This window comes from Salmo salar, chromosome ssa05 (genome assembly GCF_905237065.1).
Source record: "Salmo salar chromosome ssa05, Ssal_v3.1, whole genome shotgun sequence".
NCBI classification, from domain to species: Eukaryota; Metazoa; Chordata; class Actinopteri; order Salmoniformes; family Salmonidae; genus Salmo; species Salmo salar.
Genome location: NC_059446.1, coordinates 69083464 through 69102014, shown reverse-complemented (window position 1 = coordinate 69102014; position 18551 = coordinate 69083464). Strand labels below are relative to the sequence as shown.

Below are 18551 nucleotides of genomic sequence, written 5' to 3'. Positions count from 1 at the left end.
CGTTTCACCACGTTCTCCACCGGTTCTGCGTCGCACCAAGTGAATCTTCAACTTCAGTTGATCCACTTAATACTTAACGCCACTCCAGTTATCTCTCCTTTTAACGGCGCCCTGTTCCAGAGAGGAAAACAAGTCACAGTTCTTGTCCCCAGTCATGTAGTGCGGAGCACACTCTCCCTCTGGACGGCAAGAATGCAAAAAATGTGCACGATTCCACTTCGAGTCACTTTAACCAACCCAACATTCCCCAACCTCTTTACCACCCAACCTGATACCACATATGGATCTGCTAGAAGGCAAGGATCCATTCTCTCCAAATCTCACTCCACTGGGCCAGAATCGTCTTTGTCATAATCACCATGAGGATCAAATTCTGCGTTCTTCACCGCATCTGCCAATTTCCTTCTGTAGCTCTTCCAAAATGTCTGTGTGATCCACCTTTCCATGTTCATTCAAAACATGTTCCACTTTTCTCCTTTTTTCTCCTATCCGCCATATTCTCCTTCATCGATCTTCCAGATGGCTTGTGCATGACCCCATTCCATATTTACGTACAATACACTATATATACAGAAGTCTGTGGACACTCCTTGAAATTAGTAGATTCGGCTATTTCAGCCACACCCGTTGCTGAAAGGTGTATTAAATCAAGCACACAGTCATGCAATCTCAATAGACAAACATTGGCAGTAGAATGGCCTTACTGAAGAGCTCAGTGACTTTCCACATGGCACCGTCATAGGATACCACCTTTCCAACAAGTCAGTTTGTCAAATTTCTGCCCTGCTAGAACTGCCCCGGTCAACTGTAAGTGCTGTTATTGTGAAGTGGAAACGTCTAGGAGCAACAACGGCATAGCCGCGATGTGGTAGGCCACACAAGCTCACAGAACGGGACTGCTGAGTGCTTGGCAGATGCCAGGAGAACGCTACCTGCCTAAACACATAGTGCCAACTGTAAAGTTTGGTGGTGGAGAAATAATGGTCTGGGCTGTTTTTCATGGTTTGGGCTAGGCCCCTTAGTTCCAATGAAGGGAAATCTTAACGCTACAGCATACAGACATTTTAGACGATTCTGTGCTTCCAACTTTTTGGCAACAGTTTGGGGAAGGCCCTTTTCTGTTTCAGCATAACAATATCCCAGTGCACAAAGCGAGATCCATACAGAAATGGTTTGTCTAGATCGGTGTGGAAGAACAAAGACTGGCCTGCACAGAGCCCTGACCTCAGCCCCTTCGAAAACACTTTTGGGATGATTTGGAACGCCGACTGCAAGCCAGGCCTAATCCCCAACATCAGTGCCCGATTTAACTAATGCTCTTATGGCTGAATGGAAGAAAGTCCCTGCAGCAATGTTTCAACATCTAGTGGAAAGCCTTCCCAGAAGAGTGGAGGCTGTTTAAGCAGCAAAGGGGACCAACTCCATAATAATGCCCATGATTTTGGAATGAGATGTTTGACAAGCAGGTGTCCACATACTTTTGTAGTGTATGTTCCACTTTTCAAAATGTTTTCCTGTCCCCCATCTAACTCCCACCTCATGACCACTCCATAAGCTATTATTTTACCAGTCTCAGTCTTGTAGACTCGTACACTGTGGCTGGGCTGACCACTATTCTTGTGATACATTGTGGCCAAAATATCAGTTATAGCCTTCACCATACTGAAGCAGAAATATAGCTAGTTTGACTGAAGTTGTAAAAACAGGCTACCTTGAAGGACACCATCATATTTTGCCTGTAGCAAGTTGAACTTCTACAAAATGTGAAAGGATTAAAGAGTTGATAAAATCAAGTTAAATTATGATTAAGGTGTTGATGGTGGTGGTGATGATCATCATCATCATGAAAATATTTATTGTTCTAAAGCTGCAAATGCATGAAGTTCAATTGGCAGAGAAATGGTTGAAAAAAAACATTTAAACCCAGTCGGAATGAGAGGGGGAATCAAATTGTTAATTGCTTCCTCCCTCATTGATCTAATAACATTGGACAGGTCAAAGCAATACAGTATGAATTGATATCCAATCTGTAATTTAAAAAACATGACAGGGATAATCCTAAATAGATAGGGATGTATTTTTGACACGAGCCAAAGGTGATTTATTTACAACATTACGTTTCTATTTATTCTGTCTAACTATGACTGAGCTTTGCTGCCACCATGTGGCAGAGATGGTGTTGCCTTTGGAGATTTCTGGAAAATAGAAATGAATAAGTAGTCATCTATTCAATCATTTAATAACATCATACAAACATAAAAAAGTATACAAATACAAACATACACATCAAAGTATTAAGGAAAAACAACATTCCTTCAATAAAACAATACATGTTTAAATTACAGATAATAGTCCCTTTGTTAAATATTAGCCTCATTTTTACAAAAACAAGTATGCACAAAAAGTGGCTTTGAATGAAAAGACAGACAATTTATATCTTCAGCTTGAACAATGACATGTGTGTATCATACAAATTGTTCTTATCTTATCCAGTATTCTCTATTAACAGTCTACCCCACTTTCAACATTCTCATTAGTAACTGTATTGCCCATACAAAAACAGTGTTGAAATGTGTTCACAGACCCCATCATTTTCTGTGTCACAAAAGGTTATTGAAATCAAACATGTTGATTTGAATTCAGTCCTGGAGATGTACCGTATTAACACTGAGTACATGCTCAGTTCTCAAATTCTGAAATCCTGCCTTAAACTTTCCCTTATACTAAGTCTCGAGCTGTTAGAAAACATTATTGAATTACCTTGATGATAAGGTGCTTCTAATGTTTGTATTTTCTTTGCTTTAAAGGATGTCAATCATGTTGTCGTAAAGCCAAAGTCAAATTTCCACATTGTGTGGTCAATAACATTTTTCTCATTATAATATAAGACCCTATACCTCAGCATCAGAATAGGACTTCTCCTTGCTACGGCTTGTGAGTCCAGAGGTTGTGTAGGTGTGGTTGGACCTTGACACTTCCTCGGTGAAGGCACTCTCCAGAACCGTCAGAATGGACTTGCGCAGCTTATCCTTGAAGTCCTGGCCCATGAACACGTACAGCAGGGGGTTCAGACAGCTGTTGAGGAAGGCCAGGCTGGTGGCTATGGGGATCCCGATGGTGGTGACGTGGTCTAACGTGTAGCTGAACTCAGCGGCCGCGTTGTTCACCATCTCGATCAGGGCCATGATGTGGTAGGGGGCCCAGCACAGGAAGAAAGCTGTGATGACAGCGGCGATGATCTTGAATGGCCGCCCGGAGTGGCTGGCCAGGTTGCGGTTCCTCTTGAGCCGGTGGATGATGACGGCGTAGCAAGTGACGATGATGGCGAAGGGCACCACGAAGCCCAGCAGGAAGCGGGTGATGACCATGGCCTGATGGCGGAACACTTGCAGCTCTGCCACCTCCTTTGTGTCATAGTCATCGGAGAAAGCAAATTTGTAGAAGCAGTTGATGATTTCTTTGTTCTTGTAGGACGCCCCGATGTCCCGGAAGACAAAGTAGGGGGAGCTGAGGACCAGGGCCCACAGCCAGACACCCAGACTGATACAGGATGCCTTGCGTATGTTCCGGTGGTTCTGGGCCCAGACAGGGTGCACCACGGACACACACCTGTCCATGCTGATGACCACCAGGATGTAGACGCTGGCGAACATGTTGAAGAAGCTGATCGTGGAGTTGAGCTTGCACATGAACTTGCCGAAAGGCCAGTGAAAGTCCATGGCTGTGTAGGATATGCTCAGAGGCAGGAACGCTGTGAAAAGGAAGTCGGCCACAGCCAAGTTGAGGAACCACACCGTGTTGACCGTCTTCTTCATCTTAAATCCCGTCACCCAGATGACAAGTCCATTTCCCAGAACCCCCAGCACAAAAGCCAGGCAGTAAACGATGAGGGACATGATGTTGAGGGACTGCCGGAGCTCTGCATGCTCGTCAGCGTAGTCCTCATAGTCGTCTGTCGAGTTGCCTGGCGATGAGTCATTGTGAGACAGCTCTGTCCAGATGTCAGGATACAAAGGAGTTGTGGTTAAGGCCATCATTGTGTTTGAGAACCTGAGAGGGTAAAGAAAAAATGAGGTTTATTTTCAGGGAAGATGACAGTTTGATAATATGCAGTAAATTAGTTATGCGCAAAGTTGTCTAATCTGCATAAACCATTTAATATTTTCATATTTAGTATGTTGTTCTATTGTTTGGATAAATGACCTTCACCACTCTTCAGGCATGCTGCCTTACAATTTATTCCCCCCCACTACTTGCTGTTCTTATTTACATCCCCTAGAGTTCACTGACACACTTTAAATGCGCTGAGAATGCATGAATTTAACAAAAAATGTGTTGTCCAATAATGTGAAATTTTACTCTACATTAAAATATTGAGAGAATGTTGTTCTCAACAAAAATACCTATTATGTGCAAAGCTGGTTGCCCAATCCCCATATATACCGGTAAGTGAGATTATTTATTTCACAGTGTAACCTGTCCACCTTTGTAGTGGAATCCATCACAGAACAAAGTACTTGTAGAATGAATGCAAGTTTTGCAACACTGGGGATGCTGACAAGTAGCCCAATGTAATGAAGCAGACAGACAGTCATAATTAAGGTATTTCTCCTTAACTTACCCTCACATGCCACAAAGGTAGAACATTTTGGAAACCCCAAGATCATTATAAAAGTCAGGAATGTGCACTCTATAATTCGTTTTTTTGGGGAGTAATTAAGGAGAACGATTTGTTCAGAGTTTCACAGTACAGTAGCCTATCTTCTATACTATGGAATAGAACAGTGGAATGAGGAAGGAAGGTTTTTCATATAGAATGAAAAATAAAATGTAATTCAGTTGATATTTGTCATCTAGTTGGATAATGCTAATATGCACTGTTTAAGTTACCTATTTATTCTGTATTTGTTAGAAGGAATTATGGATTAATTCAGTTTTTTTTAAATTACAGTTCATACCGTTATTATAGCATTTCTTCCCAATTATTTATTATTGATAAGTTAATGTTACCCTCAACTGGTATATCATGATCATAAGACACATACAAATGATATGAATGTAACTTTTGCTCGGGTTGGCTGTTTATTCGCAAAGTTTTTAAAAGGGATGGTACAGAATTTCTATTGTTCTATTCGTTCATCAACTATTGACGTATAAGCCTACAAATACCAATGTAATCTGATTACTCCAATGAATGGTGAAAAATGTTATAGACATACCTTGAAAAACGTGTATATTCAAATCAGAACAGGCGTACGGAGTTGTCTTCAGCTTGAAGGACGTTGTCTGGCACGAAACCGCTACGACTACACTGCTGTAGTCAGGAGCGCAGATTGTGTAGTATCTTGAAGTGTGTGACGTCAGTTCTTCATATGTTCAGCTGGAAGACAAAGTTGTAAGATCCACTTCACATTAAATGCTTTTCGAAGGAAAATATCAACATTCTGTGCAAGGAACACGTAACAAATATACATTTTTACACAATGTTTGTTGGCTTAGTGTTTGTGTGTAGAGCAACGCATGGATTACCCACAATGACAAAATTCATGAAAATGTTGACACAGGCATCAAGCTATATAGCCTAACTACACAATTCTCCAAATTAGAATAATTATCATTCAATGGAATTGCGACTGAGTAGCAACAGTGGTGTCCACGCTTAAAAACCGTGGGTACAATGTTCTCATTATGGAGAAGTCATCACCACCACCACCACTTGTGGCATTCATGATGACTCGTCGACGTTGATAGATGCCGCGTTCAAAAGCTATTCGCAACCAGGAAACTGATTCGTTGTACACTGTACGTGTATGTCTACAACTATATAGCAAGTCGTACGTTTCAAAGTGTCCTAGTTCCGACTAGCAAATGAACGCAGCACAAAACCAAGGAACGTCCGCTTTTCCCTGCGGTGGAGGAGAAATAGCGAAATGTGGTTTGGAATCTGTAACCAAAGAAAATTCTGCCATTTCCTTTGAGGGTAGAAAGGGTCTTTATATAGCTAAGTGACTATGCTGCAATATTACCTCATTAACTACAATCTATCCACTTATTATGGTTGAAAGCCAAATGGGTGTTCCTATGGGTACATTGAAACTTGAATAGCCTACTGGGAGTATCTATAGATTTGTTGGTGATTTTCAGCATAGTTTGTAGAGATGTTTTAGGTTGCAATTAGTCCTATCAACAATATACACTAAGTATACCAAACATTAGGAACACCTTCCAAATATTGAGTTGCATCAATTCTTCTGGGATGGACTACAAGGTGTTGAAAGCATTCCACAGAGATGCTGGCCCATGTTGACTCCAATGCTTCCCGCAGTTGTGTCAAGGTGGCTGGATGTCCATTGGGTGATGGACCATTCTTGATCACACAGGAAACTGTTGAGGGTGAAAAGCCCAGTAGCGTTGCAGTTCTTGACACAAACCGGTGCGCAAGGCACCTACTTCCAAACCCCATTCAAAAGCACTTAAATATTTTGTCTTGCCCATTCACCATCTGAATGGCACACATACACAATCCGTGTCTCAATTGTTTTTTTTTTTTACCTGTCTCCTAACCTTCATCTACACTGATTGAAGTGGATTTAACAAGTGACATCAATAAAGGATCATAGCTTTCACTTGAATTCACCTGGTCAGTCTATGTCATGGAGAGAGCAAGTGTTCTTAATGTTTTGTACACTCAGTGTAGCTCTATGTGCGTGAATTAGCCTATGTTCTGTTGCTGCCTGGCCAGGTGTCCAGGAACAATGTCATGCACCTTGATGCTAAAGCCTGTTACCATTTATGCGGTTTTGTATTGCAATGACAACAATATTCAGAATAGATGGCTAAAGCCCTACAGACCGTGAGCCAGACTACCTATAAAGGCCACCGACTCCTAAACCCATCCCTGAAAAGGGTGGCTGTGGCCTACCAATGTGTTTCGCTTTTTGTGGGGTGAGCTCATGTTTGCTTGAGGTTCAGTGTAATAACTCTGTGTTGACTGTTTGAATCAACATCTGGACATATACACTACCGTTCAAAAGTTTGTGGTCACTTTGAAATTTGCTTGTTTTATAAAAAGCACCTTTTTTTGTCCATTAAAATAACAAGAAATTGATCAGAAATACAGTGGAGACATTGTGAATTTTGTAAATTACTATTGTAGCTGGAAACAGCTGATTTTTTATGGAATATCTACATAGGCGTACAGAGGCCCATTATCAGCAACCATCACTCCTGTATTCCAATGGCACGTTGTGTTAGCTAATCCAAGTTTATCATTTTAAAAAGCTAATTGATCATTATAAAACCCTTTTGCAATTATGTTAGCACAGCTGAAAACTGTTGTGCAGATTAAAAAGCAATAATACTGGCCTTCTTTAGACTCGTTGAGTATCTGGAGCATCGGCATTTGTGGGTTCCATTACAGGCTCAAAATGGCCAGAAACAAAGACCTTTCTTCTGAAACTCGTCAGTCTATTCTTGTTCTGAGAAATGAAGGCTAATTCATGTGAGAAATTGCCAAGAAACTGAAGATCTCATACAACGCTGTGTACTACTCCCTTCACAGAACAGCGCAAACTTTCTCTAATCAGAATAGAAAGAGGAGTGGGAGGCCCCGGTGCACAACTGAGCAAGAGGACAAGTACATTAGAGTGTCAAGTTTGAGAAACAGACACCTCACAAGTCCTCAACTGGAAGCTTCATTAAATAGTACCTTCACTAAATAGTACCTTCACTAAATAGTTTCTTGGCAATTTCTCGCATGGAATAGCATTCATTTCTCAGAACAAGAATAGACTGACGAGTTTCAGAAGAAAGTTATTTGTTTCTGGCCATTTTGAGCCTGTAATTGAACCCACAAATGCTGATGCTCCAGATACTCAACGAGTCTAAAGAAGGCCTGTTTTATTGCTTCTTTAATTAGCACAACAGTTTTCAGCTGTGCGGACATAATTGCAAAAGGGTTTCTAAAGATCATTTAGTCTTTTAAAATGATAAACTTGGATTAGCTAACATAACGTGCCATTGGAACACAGGAGTGATGGTTGCTGATAATGGGCCTCTGTATGCCTATGTAGATATTCCATAAAAAATCAGCCGTTTCCAGCTACAATAGTCATTTACAACATTACCAATGTCTACACTGTATTTCAGATCAATTTGATGTTATTTTAATGGACAATTTTTTAAATTTTCTTTCAAAAACAAAGACATTTCTAAGTGACCCCAAACTTTTGAACGGTAGTGTGCATGTTTTTATATTCCTTTCTGCACTGCCGAGCATGTGACAAGCAACTCACAGCATCTGTCAGTAATTTGGTGCGGCCACCACAGTTCTCTCAAATGGCAGGTTACTCCCTCCATTGCTGTGTCCACTGAAGTCCTGAGCTGGACATTATGGGCATAATGTTGCCTCTGCATTTTAGAAATGAAACCAGAAGCTCTGGTGACACAGATTAAGCCTGTTGTCTGGATCCATCACAACATGGCCATACTTTATGTAGTCTTTGTTTTTAATGTGTATATTTGCTAAATATATAGTGCTACATTCAGGCACAATTACCAAGAAACTCCAGTATCAAGTTGACCCCATTCTCAGCATTTACTCAGTAACTGTCAAGGGCCTGTTTTACTGTCAAGGGCCTGTTTTACTGTTTTACATCCTTCTATAGAATCTATTGTGTCACATACAATAATACGGATGTGTGATATAAAATATAATGGGACTAAGAGTTTATGCAAACAGCAAAGGTCACTTTCTTATGAGCAACTTCCTCTTTTATCGTTACTTTGATTTTGAACACCCAGACCTACGTCATACACAGGTTATTTTATCTTAGTTGCTTGGTGAGATGAGTGAATTACACAAGTGCACAAGTTAAATGTTAATATCAAGTTACAATAGAAAAGCGCATATTTTATGACCTTGTCTGCTCTGTGTGATTAAAATCTTAATATCTAGGCCAGCTGCGAATGCGTAATTTTGTCATTCACCTTTTCCTGATTAGTGTGGACTTTGTGGTGTTTTATAATGTTTGTAGAATATTGCTTCCGCTGACCTTTTGACACTTTCTTTAGCAGTTTTGCATATTGGATGTCTGCCCTTAAACACGTTGTAAAAGAATGTCCAAAAGTGACCTACCAGCAGTCATTCATTGACAGGAACCTTAATGAACTACTTCTTCTATAGTAAAATTTGATGTGTTCATTGACCATCACAGCATATTACACTCACTTACATCCTGAAGAAAGATGGTGCCGTATTGGATGTCCTCTGTTTTACAAGCATTGACCCAACTTAGCTATTTTGTGATTATTTTGTCGTTTTGAACATCAGATCAGCAGTTACTTATCCCAATTCTAGATTCAACTTCGATTCATCTGCCCTTGTTCAGTCTCTCGGTCCCAGCTTTGATGCACCTGTACTGACTTTGCCTTCTGAATGATAACGGGGTGAACAGGCAGTGGCTCGGGTAGTTGTTGTCCTTGATGATCTTTTTGGCCTTCCTGTGACATCGGGTGCTGTAGGTGTCATGGAGAGCAGGTCGTTTTCCCCCGGTGATGTGTTGTGCAGACTGCACTACCCTCTGGAGAGCCTTGTGGTTGTGGGCGGAGCAGTTGCCATACCAGGCGGTGATACAGCCCGACAGGATGCTCTCAATTGTGCATCTGTAAAAGTTTGTGAGTGTTTTAGGTGACAAGCCAAATTCAATCAGCCTCCTGAGGTTGAAGAGGAGCTGTTGCGCCTTCTTTACCATGCTGTCTGTGTGGGTGAACCATTTCAGTTTGTCCGTGATGTGTACGCCGATAACTTAAAACTTTCCACCTTCTTCACTGCTGTCCCTTCGATGTGGATAGGGGGATGCTCCCTCTGCTGTTTCCTGAAGTCCACGATCATCTCCTTTGTTTTCTTGACGTTGAGTGAGAGGTTATTTTCCTGACACCACACTCCGAGGGCCCTCACCTCCTCCCTGTAGGCAGTCTCGTCGTGGTTGGTAATCAGGCCTACCACTGTAGTGTCGTCTTCAAACTTGATGATTGAGTTGGAGGCGTGCATGGCCACGCAGTCATTGGTGAACAGGGAGTACAGGAGAGGGCTGAGAACGCAACCTTGTGGGGCCCTAGTGTTGAGGATCAGCGGGGTGGAGATGTTGTTTCCTACCCTCACCACCGGTTGGCGGGACGTCCGAACATCCAGGATCCAGTTGCACAGGGCAGGGTCGTGACCCAGGGTCTCACTAGCGAGATGGCGCTGACAATTGAGGGGGGGGGGGGGGATTTTGCCTCTATAATCAACACTAACTGATGTGCTAACTCCAGAGTGGTGGAAGTGTTGACCCACTGTTCACCCGTCTTGGAATACCTGATTGTCAAATGCCGACCCTTCTGTCTCCCGAGGGAGTTTTCAGCTGTTATCGTGACTGTTGTGTACATTCCACCTCAAGACAAGATAAATAACAAACCGGCCTTTAACACACTGTACAAGGCTATAAACAAGCAAGAAAACCTACAAACAGAGGCTGCTTTTCTGGTTACCGGTGATTTTATTTCCACGTCACTAAAACACGTGATGCCCAACTTCCATCAACACATCTCCAACGCCACGAGGGGCGATAATGACCACTGCTATTCTACCCACTAGCAAGCATACAAGGCCTTCCCTCGTCCGCCATTCGCCAAATCAGACCATAAGTCCGTACTCCTGCTTCCTGTTTACAAGCAGAAACTCAAACAGGAAGTACCCGTGACTTGCTCCGTTGAGAAATGTTCACCAGAATCAAAGATTATGCTACAGGACTGCTTTGCTATCGCTGATTGTAATATGTTTTGAGACTCCACCGATAACATTGACGAGCTAACCACCTCAAAAGCACTGGATTAACATGAAGTTGGCACTAAACTAAACACAGAGCTATCGTAGACAACCCTGAGTCTATGGCCGAGGACAGGAATAAGTACAAGAAGTCCCGCTATGACCTCCACAGAGTCATAAAACGAGTACAACGACAACATAGGAATAATGTGAAATCATTTTGCACAGTCTCCGACGACCACATGTGGTAGGGGCTACAGTCCATTATGGATTATAAAGGAAGACCCAACCGTGATCTGCCCAACGATTCCTCTATACCAGACGAACACAATGCATTTTATGCACGCTTTGACAACAACATCGTGCCGGGTGTGAGGGCCGTCACCAACCCAGAGGATTGAGTGATCTCGCTCTGCGAAGCCGACGCGAGAAAGGTCTTTAATCAGGTCAACACCTGCAAGGCCGCGAGGCCCAACGGTATTCCAGAGCGCGTTCTCAGAGCATGTGCATAACAGCTGGCAAGCATATTCACAGTAATTTTCACCCTCACCTAGTCCCAGTCTGCAATCCTCCTAATGTTTTAAGATGACCACCATCATTCCTGTCCCCAAGAACTCTAAGGCTTCATGCCACAATGATTACTGCCCTGTAGCACTCACTTTTGTAATCATGAAGTGCTTTGAGAGGCTGGCACACATTAATTCCACCATCCCAGACACTCTAGACCCACTCCAATTTGCATACTGCCCCAACAGATCCATAGGTGACGCAATCTCAATTGGTCTCCATACTGCCCTCACCCACCTAGATAAGAGGAATACCTATGTGAGAATGCTGTTCACTGACTACAGTTCAGTGTTTAACACCATTGTCCCCTCCAAGCTTGTCACCAAGCTTAGGACTCTGGGTTTGAACACCTCCCTCTGCAACTGGATCCTGGACTTCCTGATGGGCCAACCCCAGGTGGTGAGGGTAGGCAACATCACCTCTGCTACACTGACCCTCAACACAGGGGTGTGTACTTAGTCCCCTCCTGTACTCCCTGTTCTCCCTTGACTGTGTGGCCACACACGACTCCATCACCATCATCAAGTTTGCTGATGACACGACGGTGGTAGGCCTGATCACCTGGGACAATGAGTCAGCCTACAGGGAGGAGGTCAGTGACCTGGCAGTGTGGTGCCAGAGCAACAACCTCTCTCTCAATGTCCAAGGAGCTGATTTTGCACTACAGCAAATGAGGGGGTGAGCACGCCCCCATCCACATCGACGGGGCTGCAGTGGAGCAGGTCGAGAGCTTCAAGTTCCTCGTTGTCCAAATTACTAAATACTTAAAATGGTCCAAACACACTCGCACAGTTGTGAAGAAGGCACGAAAGTGCTTCTTCCCCTCAGGAGATTGAAAAAGTGTGGCCTGGATTGTGGCCTGGTTTTAGTGGGCCCTAAAATCCTCAAAAAGATCTACAGCTGTGCAATTGTGAGCATCTTGACTGGCTGCATCACTGCCTGGTATGGCAATAGCACCGTCCTCGATTGCATGGAACTGCAGAGGGTGGTGTGGACAGCCCATCTGCCATCCAGGACATCTATATCAGGAGGTGGGGGTGTGGAAGGAAGGCCTGGAAAATTGTTAAAGACTCCAACCACCCAAGCCATAGAATATTCTCTCTGCTTCCTCACGGCAAGAGGTAGCGGTGCATCAAGTCTAACACCAACATGCTCTTGAACAGCTTCTATACCTTCACACTAAGACTGATAAATAGCTAACAAATTAGTTACATTGACTATCTGAGTTAACCTTGTTTCTTTATTGACCTTTTATTTGTATATTTGCACTGTCTCTATGCACACTCACAGGGCCCTACACACTCCCACACACACTCACTCCATCATCTGCTCACTCACACATAATATGTACATACAGTGCATTCGGAAAGTATTCAGACACCTTCCCCTTTTCCACATTTTGTTTTACATTACAGCGTTATTCTAAAATTGATTTAAAAAATCCTTATCAATCTACACACAATACCACATAATGACAAAGTGAAAACAGGTTTTAAGAAATGTTTGCAGATTTATAAAATATTAAAACAGAAATACCTTATTTACATAAGTATTCAGACCCTTTGCTATGAGACTCGAAATTGAGCTCAGGTGCATCCTGTTTCCATTGATCATCCTTGAGATGTTTCTACAACTTGATTGGAGTCCACCTGTGGTAACTTCAATTGATTGGACATGATTTGTAAATGCACACACCTGTCTATATAAGGTCCCACAGTTGACAGTGCATGTCGGAGAAAAAACCAAGCCATGAGTTTGAAGGAATTGTCTATAGAGCTCCGAGACAGGATTGTGTTGAGGCAAAGATCTGGGGAAGGGTTCCAAAACATTTCTGCAGCATTGAAGGTCCCCAAGAACACAGTGGTCTCCATCATTCTTAAATGGAAGATGTTTGGAACCACCAAGACTCTTCCTAGAGCTGGCCTCCTGGCCAAACTGAACTATCAGGGTAGAAGGGCCTTGGTCAGGGAGGTGACCAAGAACCCATGGTCACTCTGACAGAGCTCCAAAGTTCCTCTGCGGAGATGGGAGAACCTTTCAGAAGGACCACCATCTCTGCAGCACTCCATCAATTAGGCCTTTATGGTAGAGTGGCCAGATGGAAGCCACTCCTCAGTAAAAGGCACATGACAGCCTGCTTGGAGTTTGTCAAACGGCACCTAAAGGACTCTCAGACCATGAGAAACAAGATTATCTGATTTGATGAAACCAAGATTGAACTCTTTGGCCTGAATGCCAAGTGTCACGTCTGGAGGAAACCTGGCACCATCCTATTGGTGAAGCATGGTGATAGCAGCATCATGCTGTGGGGATGTTTTTCAGAGGCAGGGACTGAAAGATTAGTCAGGATCGAGGGAAAGATGAACGGAGCAAAGTACAGAGAGATCCTTGACGAAAACCTGCTCCAGAGCGCTCCGGACCTCAGACTGGGGCGAAGGTTCACCTTTCAACAGGACAACGTCCCTAAGCACACACCCAAGACCACACAGGAGTGGCTTCGGGACAAATCTCTGAATGTCCTTGAGTGGCCCAACCAGAGCCCGGACTTTAACCTGATTGAACATCTCTGGAGAGACTGGAAAATAGCTATGCAGCGAATTTCCCCATCCGACCTGACAGAGCTTGAGAGGATCTGCAGGAAAGAATGGGAGAAACTCTCCAAATACAGGTGTACCAAGCTTGTAGCGTCAACCCAAGAAGACTCGAGGCTGTGTTCGCTGCCAAAGGTGCTTCAACAAAGTACTGAGTAAAGGGTCTGAATACTTATGTAAATGTGATATTTCAGTTTTACATTTTTAATACATTTGCAAACATTTCTAAAAAACTGTTTTTGCTTTGTCATTATGCGGTATTGTAATGTGGATTGATGAAGGGAAAAAACTATTTAATCCATTCTAAAATAGAGCTGTAACGTAACAAATGTGGAAAAAGTCAAGGGATCTGAATACTTTCCGAGTGCACTGTACATTTATACTGACTCTACACACGCACACCCACTCACATACAAGCTGCTGCTACTCTGTTTATCTTATATCCTATTGCCTAGCCTCCTTACCCATATACATACCTCCATCACTCCAGTCTCCCTGCACAAACATGGTATTGGAACTGACCCTGTACAGTCGTGGCCAAAAGTTTTGGGAATGACACAAATATGAATTTTCACAAAGTCTGCTGCCTCAGTTTGTTTGATGGCAATTTGCATATACTCCAGAATGTTATGAAGAGTGATCAGATGAATTTCAATTAATTGCAAAGTCCCTCTTTGCCATGCAAATGAACTGAATCCCCAAAAAACATTTCCACTGCATTTCAGCCCTGCCACAAAAGGACCAGCTGACATCATGTCAGTGATTCTCTCGTTAACACAGGTGTGAGTGTTGACGAGGACAAGGCTGGAGATCACTCTGATCATGATGATTGAGTTCGAATAACAGACTGGAAGCTTCAAAAGGAGGGTTGTGCTTGGAATCATTGTTCTTCCTCTGTCAATCATGGTTACCTGCAAGAAAACACGTGCCGTCATCATTGCTTTGCACAAAAAGGGCTTCACAGGCAAGGATATTGCTGCCAGTAAGATTGCACCTAAATCAACTATTTCTCAGATCATCAAGAACTTCAAGGAGAGTGGTTCAATTGTTGTGAAGAAGGCTTCAGGGCACCCAAGAAAGTCCAGCAAGCGCCAGGACCGTCTCCTAAAGTTGATTCAGCTGCGGGATCGGGGCACCACCAGTACAGAGCTTGCTCAGGAATGGCAGCAGGCAGGTGTGAGTGCATCTGCATGCACAGTGAGGCAAAGACTTTTGGAGGATGGCCTGGTGTCAAGAAGGGCAGCAAAAAAGCCACTTCTCTCCAGGAAAAACATCAGGGACACACTGATATTCTGCAAAAGGTACAGGGATTGGACTGCTAACGACTGGGGTAAAGTCATTTTCTCTGATGAATCCCCTTTCCGATTGTTTGGGGCATACGGAAAAAAGCTTGTCCGGAGAAGACAAGGTGAGCGCTACCATCAGTCCTGTGTCATGCCAACAGTAAAGCATCCTGAGACCATTCATGTGTGGGGTTACTTCTCAACCAAGGGAGTGGGCTCACTCACAATTTTGCCTAAGAACACAGCCATTACATTTTACATTTTAGTCATTTAGCAGACGCTCTTATCCAGAGCGACTTTCAGTAGTGAATGCATACATTTCATACATTTTTTTCCCATACTGGTCCCCCATGGGAATCAAACCCACAACCCTGGCGTTGCAAACACCATGCTCTACCAACTGAGCCACACGGGCGCCATGAATAAAGATTGGTACCAACACGTCCTCCGAGAGCAACTTCTCCCTACCATCCAGGAACTGTTTGGTGACGAACAAGGCCTTTTCCAGCATGATGGAGCACCTTGCCATTAGGCAAAAGTGATAACTAAGTGGCTCGGGGAACAAAACATCGATATTTTGGGTCCATGGCCAGGAAACTCCCCAGACCTTAATCCCATTGAGAACTTGTGGTGAATCCTTAAGAGGCGGGTGGACAAACAAAAACCCACAAATTCTGACAAACTCCAAGCATTGATTATGCAAGAATGGGCTGCCATCAGTCAGGATGTGGCCCAGAAGTTAATTGACAGCATGCTAGGGCAGATTGCAGAGGTCTTGAAAAAGAAGGGTCAACACTGCAAATATTGACTCTTTGCATCAACTTCATGTAATTGTCAATAAAAGGCTTTGACACTTATGAAATGCTTGTAATTATACTTCAGTGTTCCATAGTAACATCTGACAAAAATAATTACAGACACTGAAGCAGCAAACTTTGTGGAAATTAATATTTGTGTCATTCTCAAAACTTTTGTTCACGACTGTATATAGTATGCTTATTTACTTACTTATTGTGTTCTTCATATTTCATATTATTTCTCATATTTTTTTCTAGTATTAAATTGTTATTGATTATTGCATTGTTGGGTTTCGAGTTTGCAAGAAAGGCATTTCACTGTAAAAAAAAACGTGAAACTTGATTCATGTTAATGTTTAAGCCTTTACACCTGACTCGCTATTTTTAAGTTTGAACATTACAGTGCAGAACAGCACAACACGAATTCTCACTGAGAATTAAGGCTAACCTTGACATGAACCCTATTTGCATGCATATTATTTCTGAGGAAAGACACAATTCTTTGACATAAAGTATGCTGACGTACTGTAGATAAAATGAGATAAAATAAGAAATACTTTATTCATCCCAGAGGGGAAACTGAGACATGTCCAATGTGTTCATCCAATCTGTATGGATAGCTTGTGTACATAGATATATTTGTGCTGGTCAAGTGAGGGTGAAATTCAGCTGGTGGCTGGTCACTCTGAATATTATGATCTCTCTCTTTCACAACCGCTTGGAATGATGAGACAGAAACTACAAGTTTTTTTCCTTAAAACAACAGAAATGGGGTAAATCACACTTAAGATTTATCAGTGCACACATCCATAGACCCACCCACACATAGCCCAGACCAGGCCAGGGAGGGGAGATCAGCCCTGAAGTACTGTGTGTAGCTTACATGTCTCCTCCTCCGCTCAACAAACCACCTGAACTAAACCGTAGGGGAGAGGAACATGGGAATATCATAATCAGTCCAAGCTGTAGACATGGAGGTGGGTGAGTGCTGAATGCTGAGATTACAGATTCCGCCTCCGTCTCTTCTTCCCAAGGAACTGTGAGCCGAGCCCTGCCACAAACACACACAGTCCAAAGGAGAGGAAGTACGGAACTTTGGATCAACATCCAATTCGGCTCATTTCCTCCCACTTGTCCCCCCTCACCGTTCATTTTACACCCACACCACACAGACAAGCATACATCTGTGGGGGAGGGCGGTTGTGAATTTTGGCCGATGCTTTGTGGACCTTTCTCCATCTCCACTGAAAGTTGTCCAAAGTGTTTAAACAAGTGCTGGCAGACAGTATGATGTTGGACTTGGGTCATGGCCTACAGTTTGGGAACAAGAATGTGTTTATGCTGATCCTTTAAGGAGGCTGAACTTGATTTCAGTTTCAATTCTCCTCATTAGGAAATGCAACTGAGATTGAGACTTGGGTCTTGGAGGTGTGCTTTGATGTGGGTGTCTCTTGTGTGTGTGTTCAAACGAGGGAAGAGTTTGGACTTTCACTCTGCCAAAACAGTACACAGTTACAGTCTAACCAGGTTCTTGGACATTTTTCCATGGCACACATACACACTCTGACTCGGCACAATACTGCTGGGTGCTTGTCGTCATTGACTATCCAAAGCATTTGCATTCCAGACACTTGTCTGCACATTCCTTGAACGCAATCAAACCCAAAAGCTTGGAGCAATCAGATTTTTTTCACAGGGTGAGAGGCTAGCGTTTACCCAACCCAAAACTGGATGCCCAGCCAGTGAACATACCACGCAGGAACTCTGCACACTACCAAAGAGCGGGAAGAGAATGAAGGCCCCTGGTGTGTGTGTGTGTGTGTGTGTGTGTGTGTGTGTGTGTGTGTGTGTGTGTGTGTGTGTGTGTGTGTGTGTGTGTGTGTGTGTGTGTGTGTGTGTGTGTGTGTGTGTGTGCGTGTGCATGTGGGTGTGTGTGCGCATGTGCTGGTGTGCGTGTGTGCACACGTGTGTGTCAACCTCTGCTTTGACTCAGAGCAACACCCTCATTTGTATGTGTGGGAGAACTCATGTCTCTTGTATCACTGGCTTTTTTCACTCATGCATAAGTATTCAGCGTCTGCATATTTTGCCACAGGAGGGCTATCTGACACTGGGACATAAACAATTACTTCCGAACTGCGGGGGACAGTTCAAAGCAATAAGGGAAATTATTCTCTGTTGATTTATCCTCAAGGAATGCACTGTTAAATCTGTGCCTATCTAATCTTGAGGTGGTCCAGATGTTACACTTCTGGTGAATTTCTTTGTACTGATGTCCAGACCGGATGAAATACTGTATTTAAGTAATATATTTTGCCTTTAAAATAACAGCTTATCTCTCTGGTTATTATTGTTGGAAGTATTATTCTAATTGATTGTTCTCCAGTCATTCTGTGCAGCTCTATAGCAAGTGGTTCAAAACGACAGTGTCTGGAGTGGATATTAATAGCTATCCCTAAGCTATAGTTTGAGGGAAGCTTTCGCAGACCATGTTTCGCCATACTTC

The 18551-nt window shown here is 43.1% G+C and overlaps 1 protein-coding gene across 2 annotated transcripts; it reads right to left on the bottom strand.

Annotated features, from left to right (window-relative positions):
* Nucleotides 1–2223: 2223 nt before the first annotated feature.
* On the bottom strand, nucleotides 2224–5793 carry LOC106605601 (chemerin-like receptor 1). Of its 2 annotated transcripts, none has more exons than XM_014201427.2 (3): nucleotides 5534–5793; nucleotides 5220–5380; nucleotides 2224–4050 (listed from the first exon to the last, which is right to left on the bottom strand). In XM_014201427.2, the coding sequence occupies exon 3, from the start codon at nucleotides 4035–4037 to the stop codon at nucleotides 2892–2894; it is 1146 nt and encodes a 381-aa protein (XP_014056902.1). In that variant the 5' UTR covers nucleotides 4038–4050; nucleotides 5220–5380; nucleotides 5534–5793; the 3' UTR covers nucleotides 2224–2891. The 2 variants fall into 2 exon arrangements, with proteins under 2 accessions (XP_014056902.1, XP_014056900.1); XM_014201425.2 differs by having other exon boundaries at nucleotides 5530–5723.
* Between the last annotated feature and the right edge of the window lie 12758 nt (nucleotides 5794–18551).

Bases quoted from the DNA above. Each gene is read 5' to 3' on its own strand.
- LOC106605601 (XM_014201427.2), bottom strand. From the start codon at position 4,037: ATGATGGCCTTAACCACAACTCCTTTGTATCCTGACATCTGGACAGAG.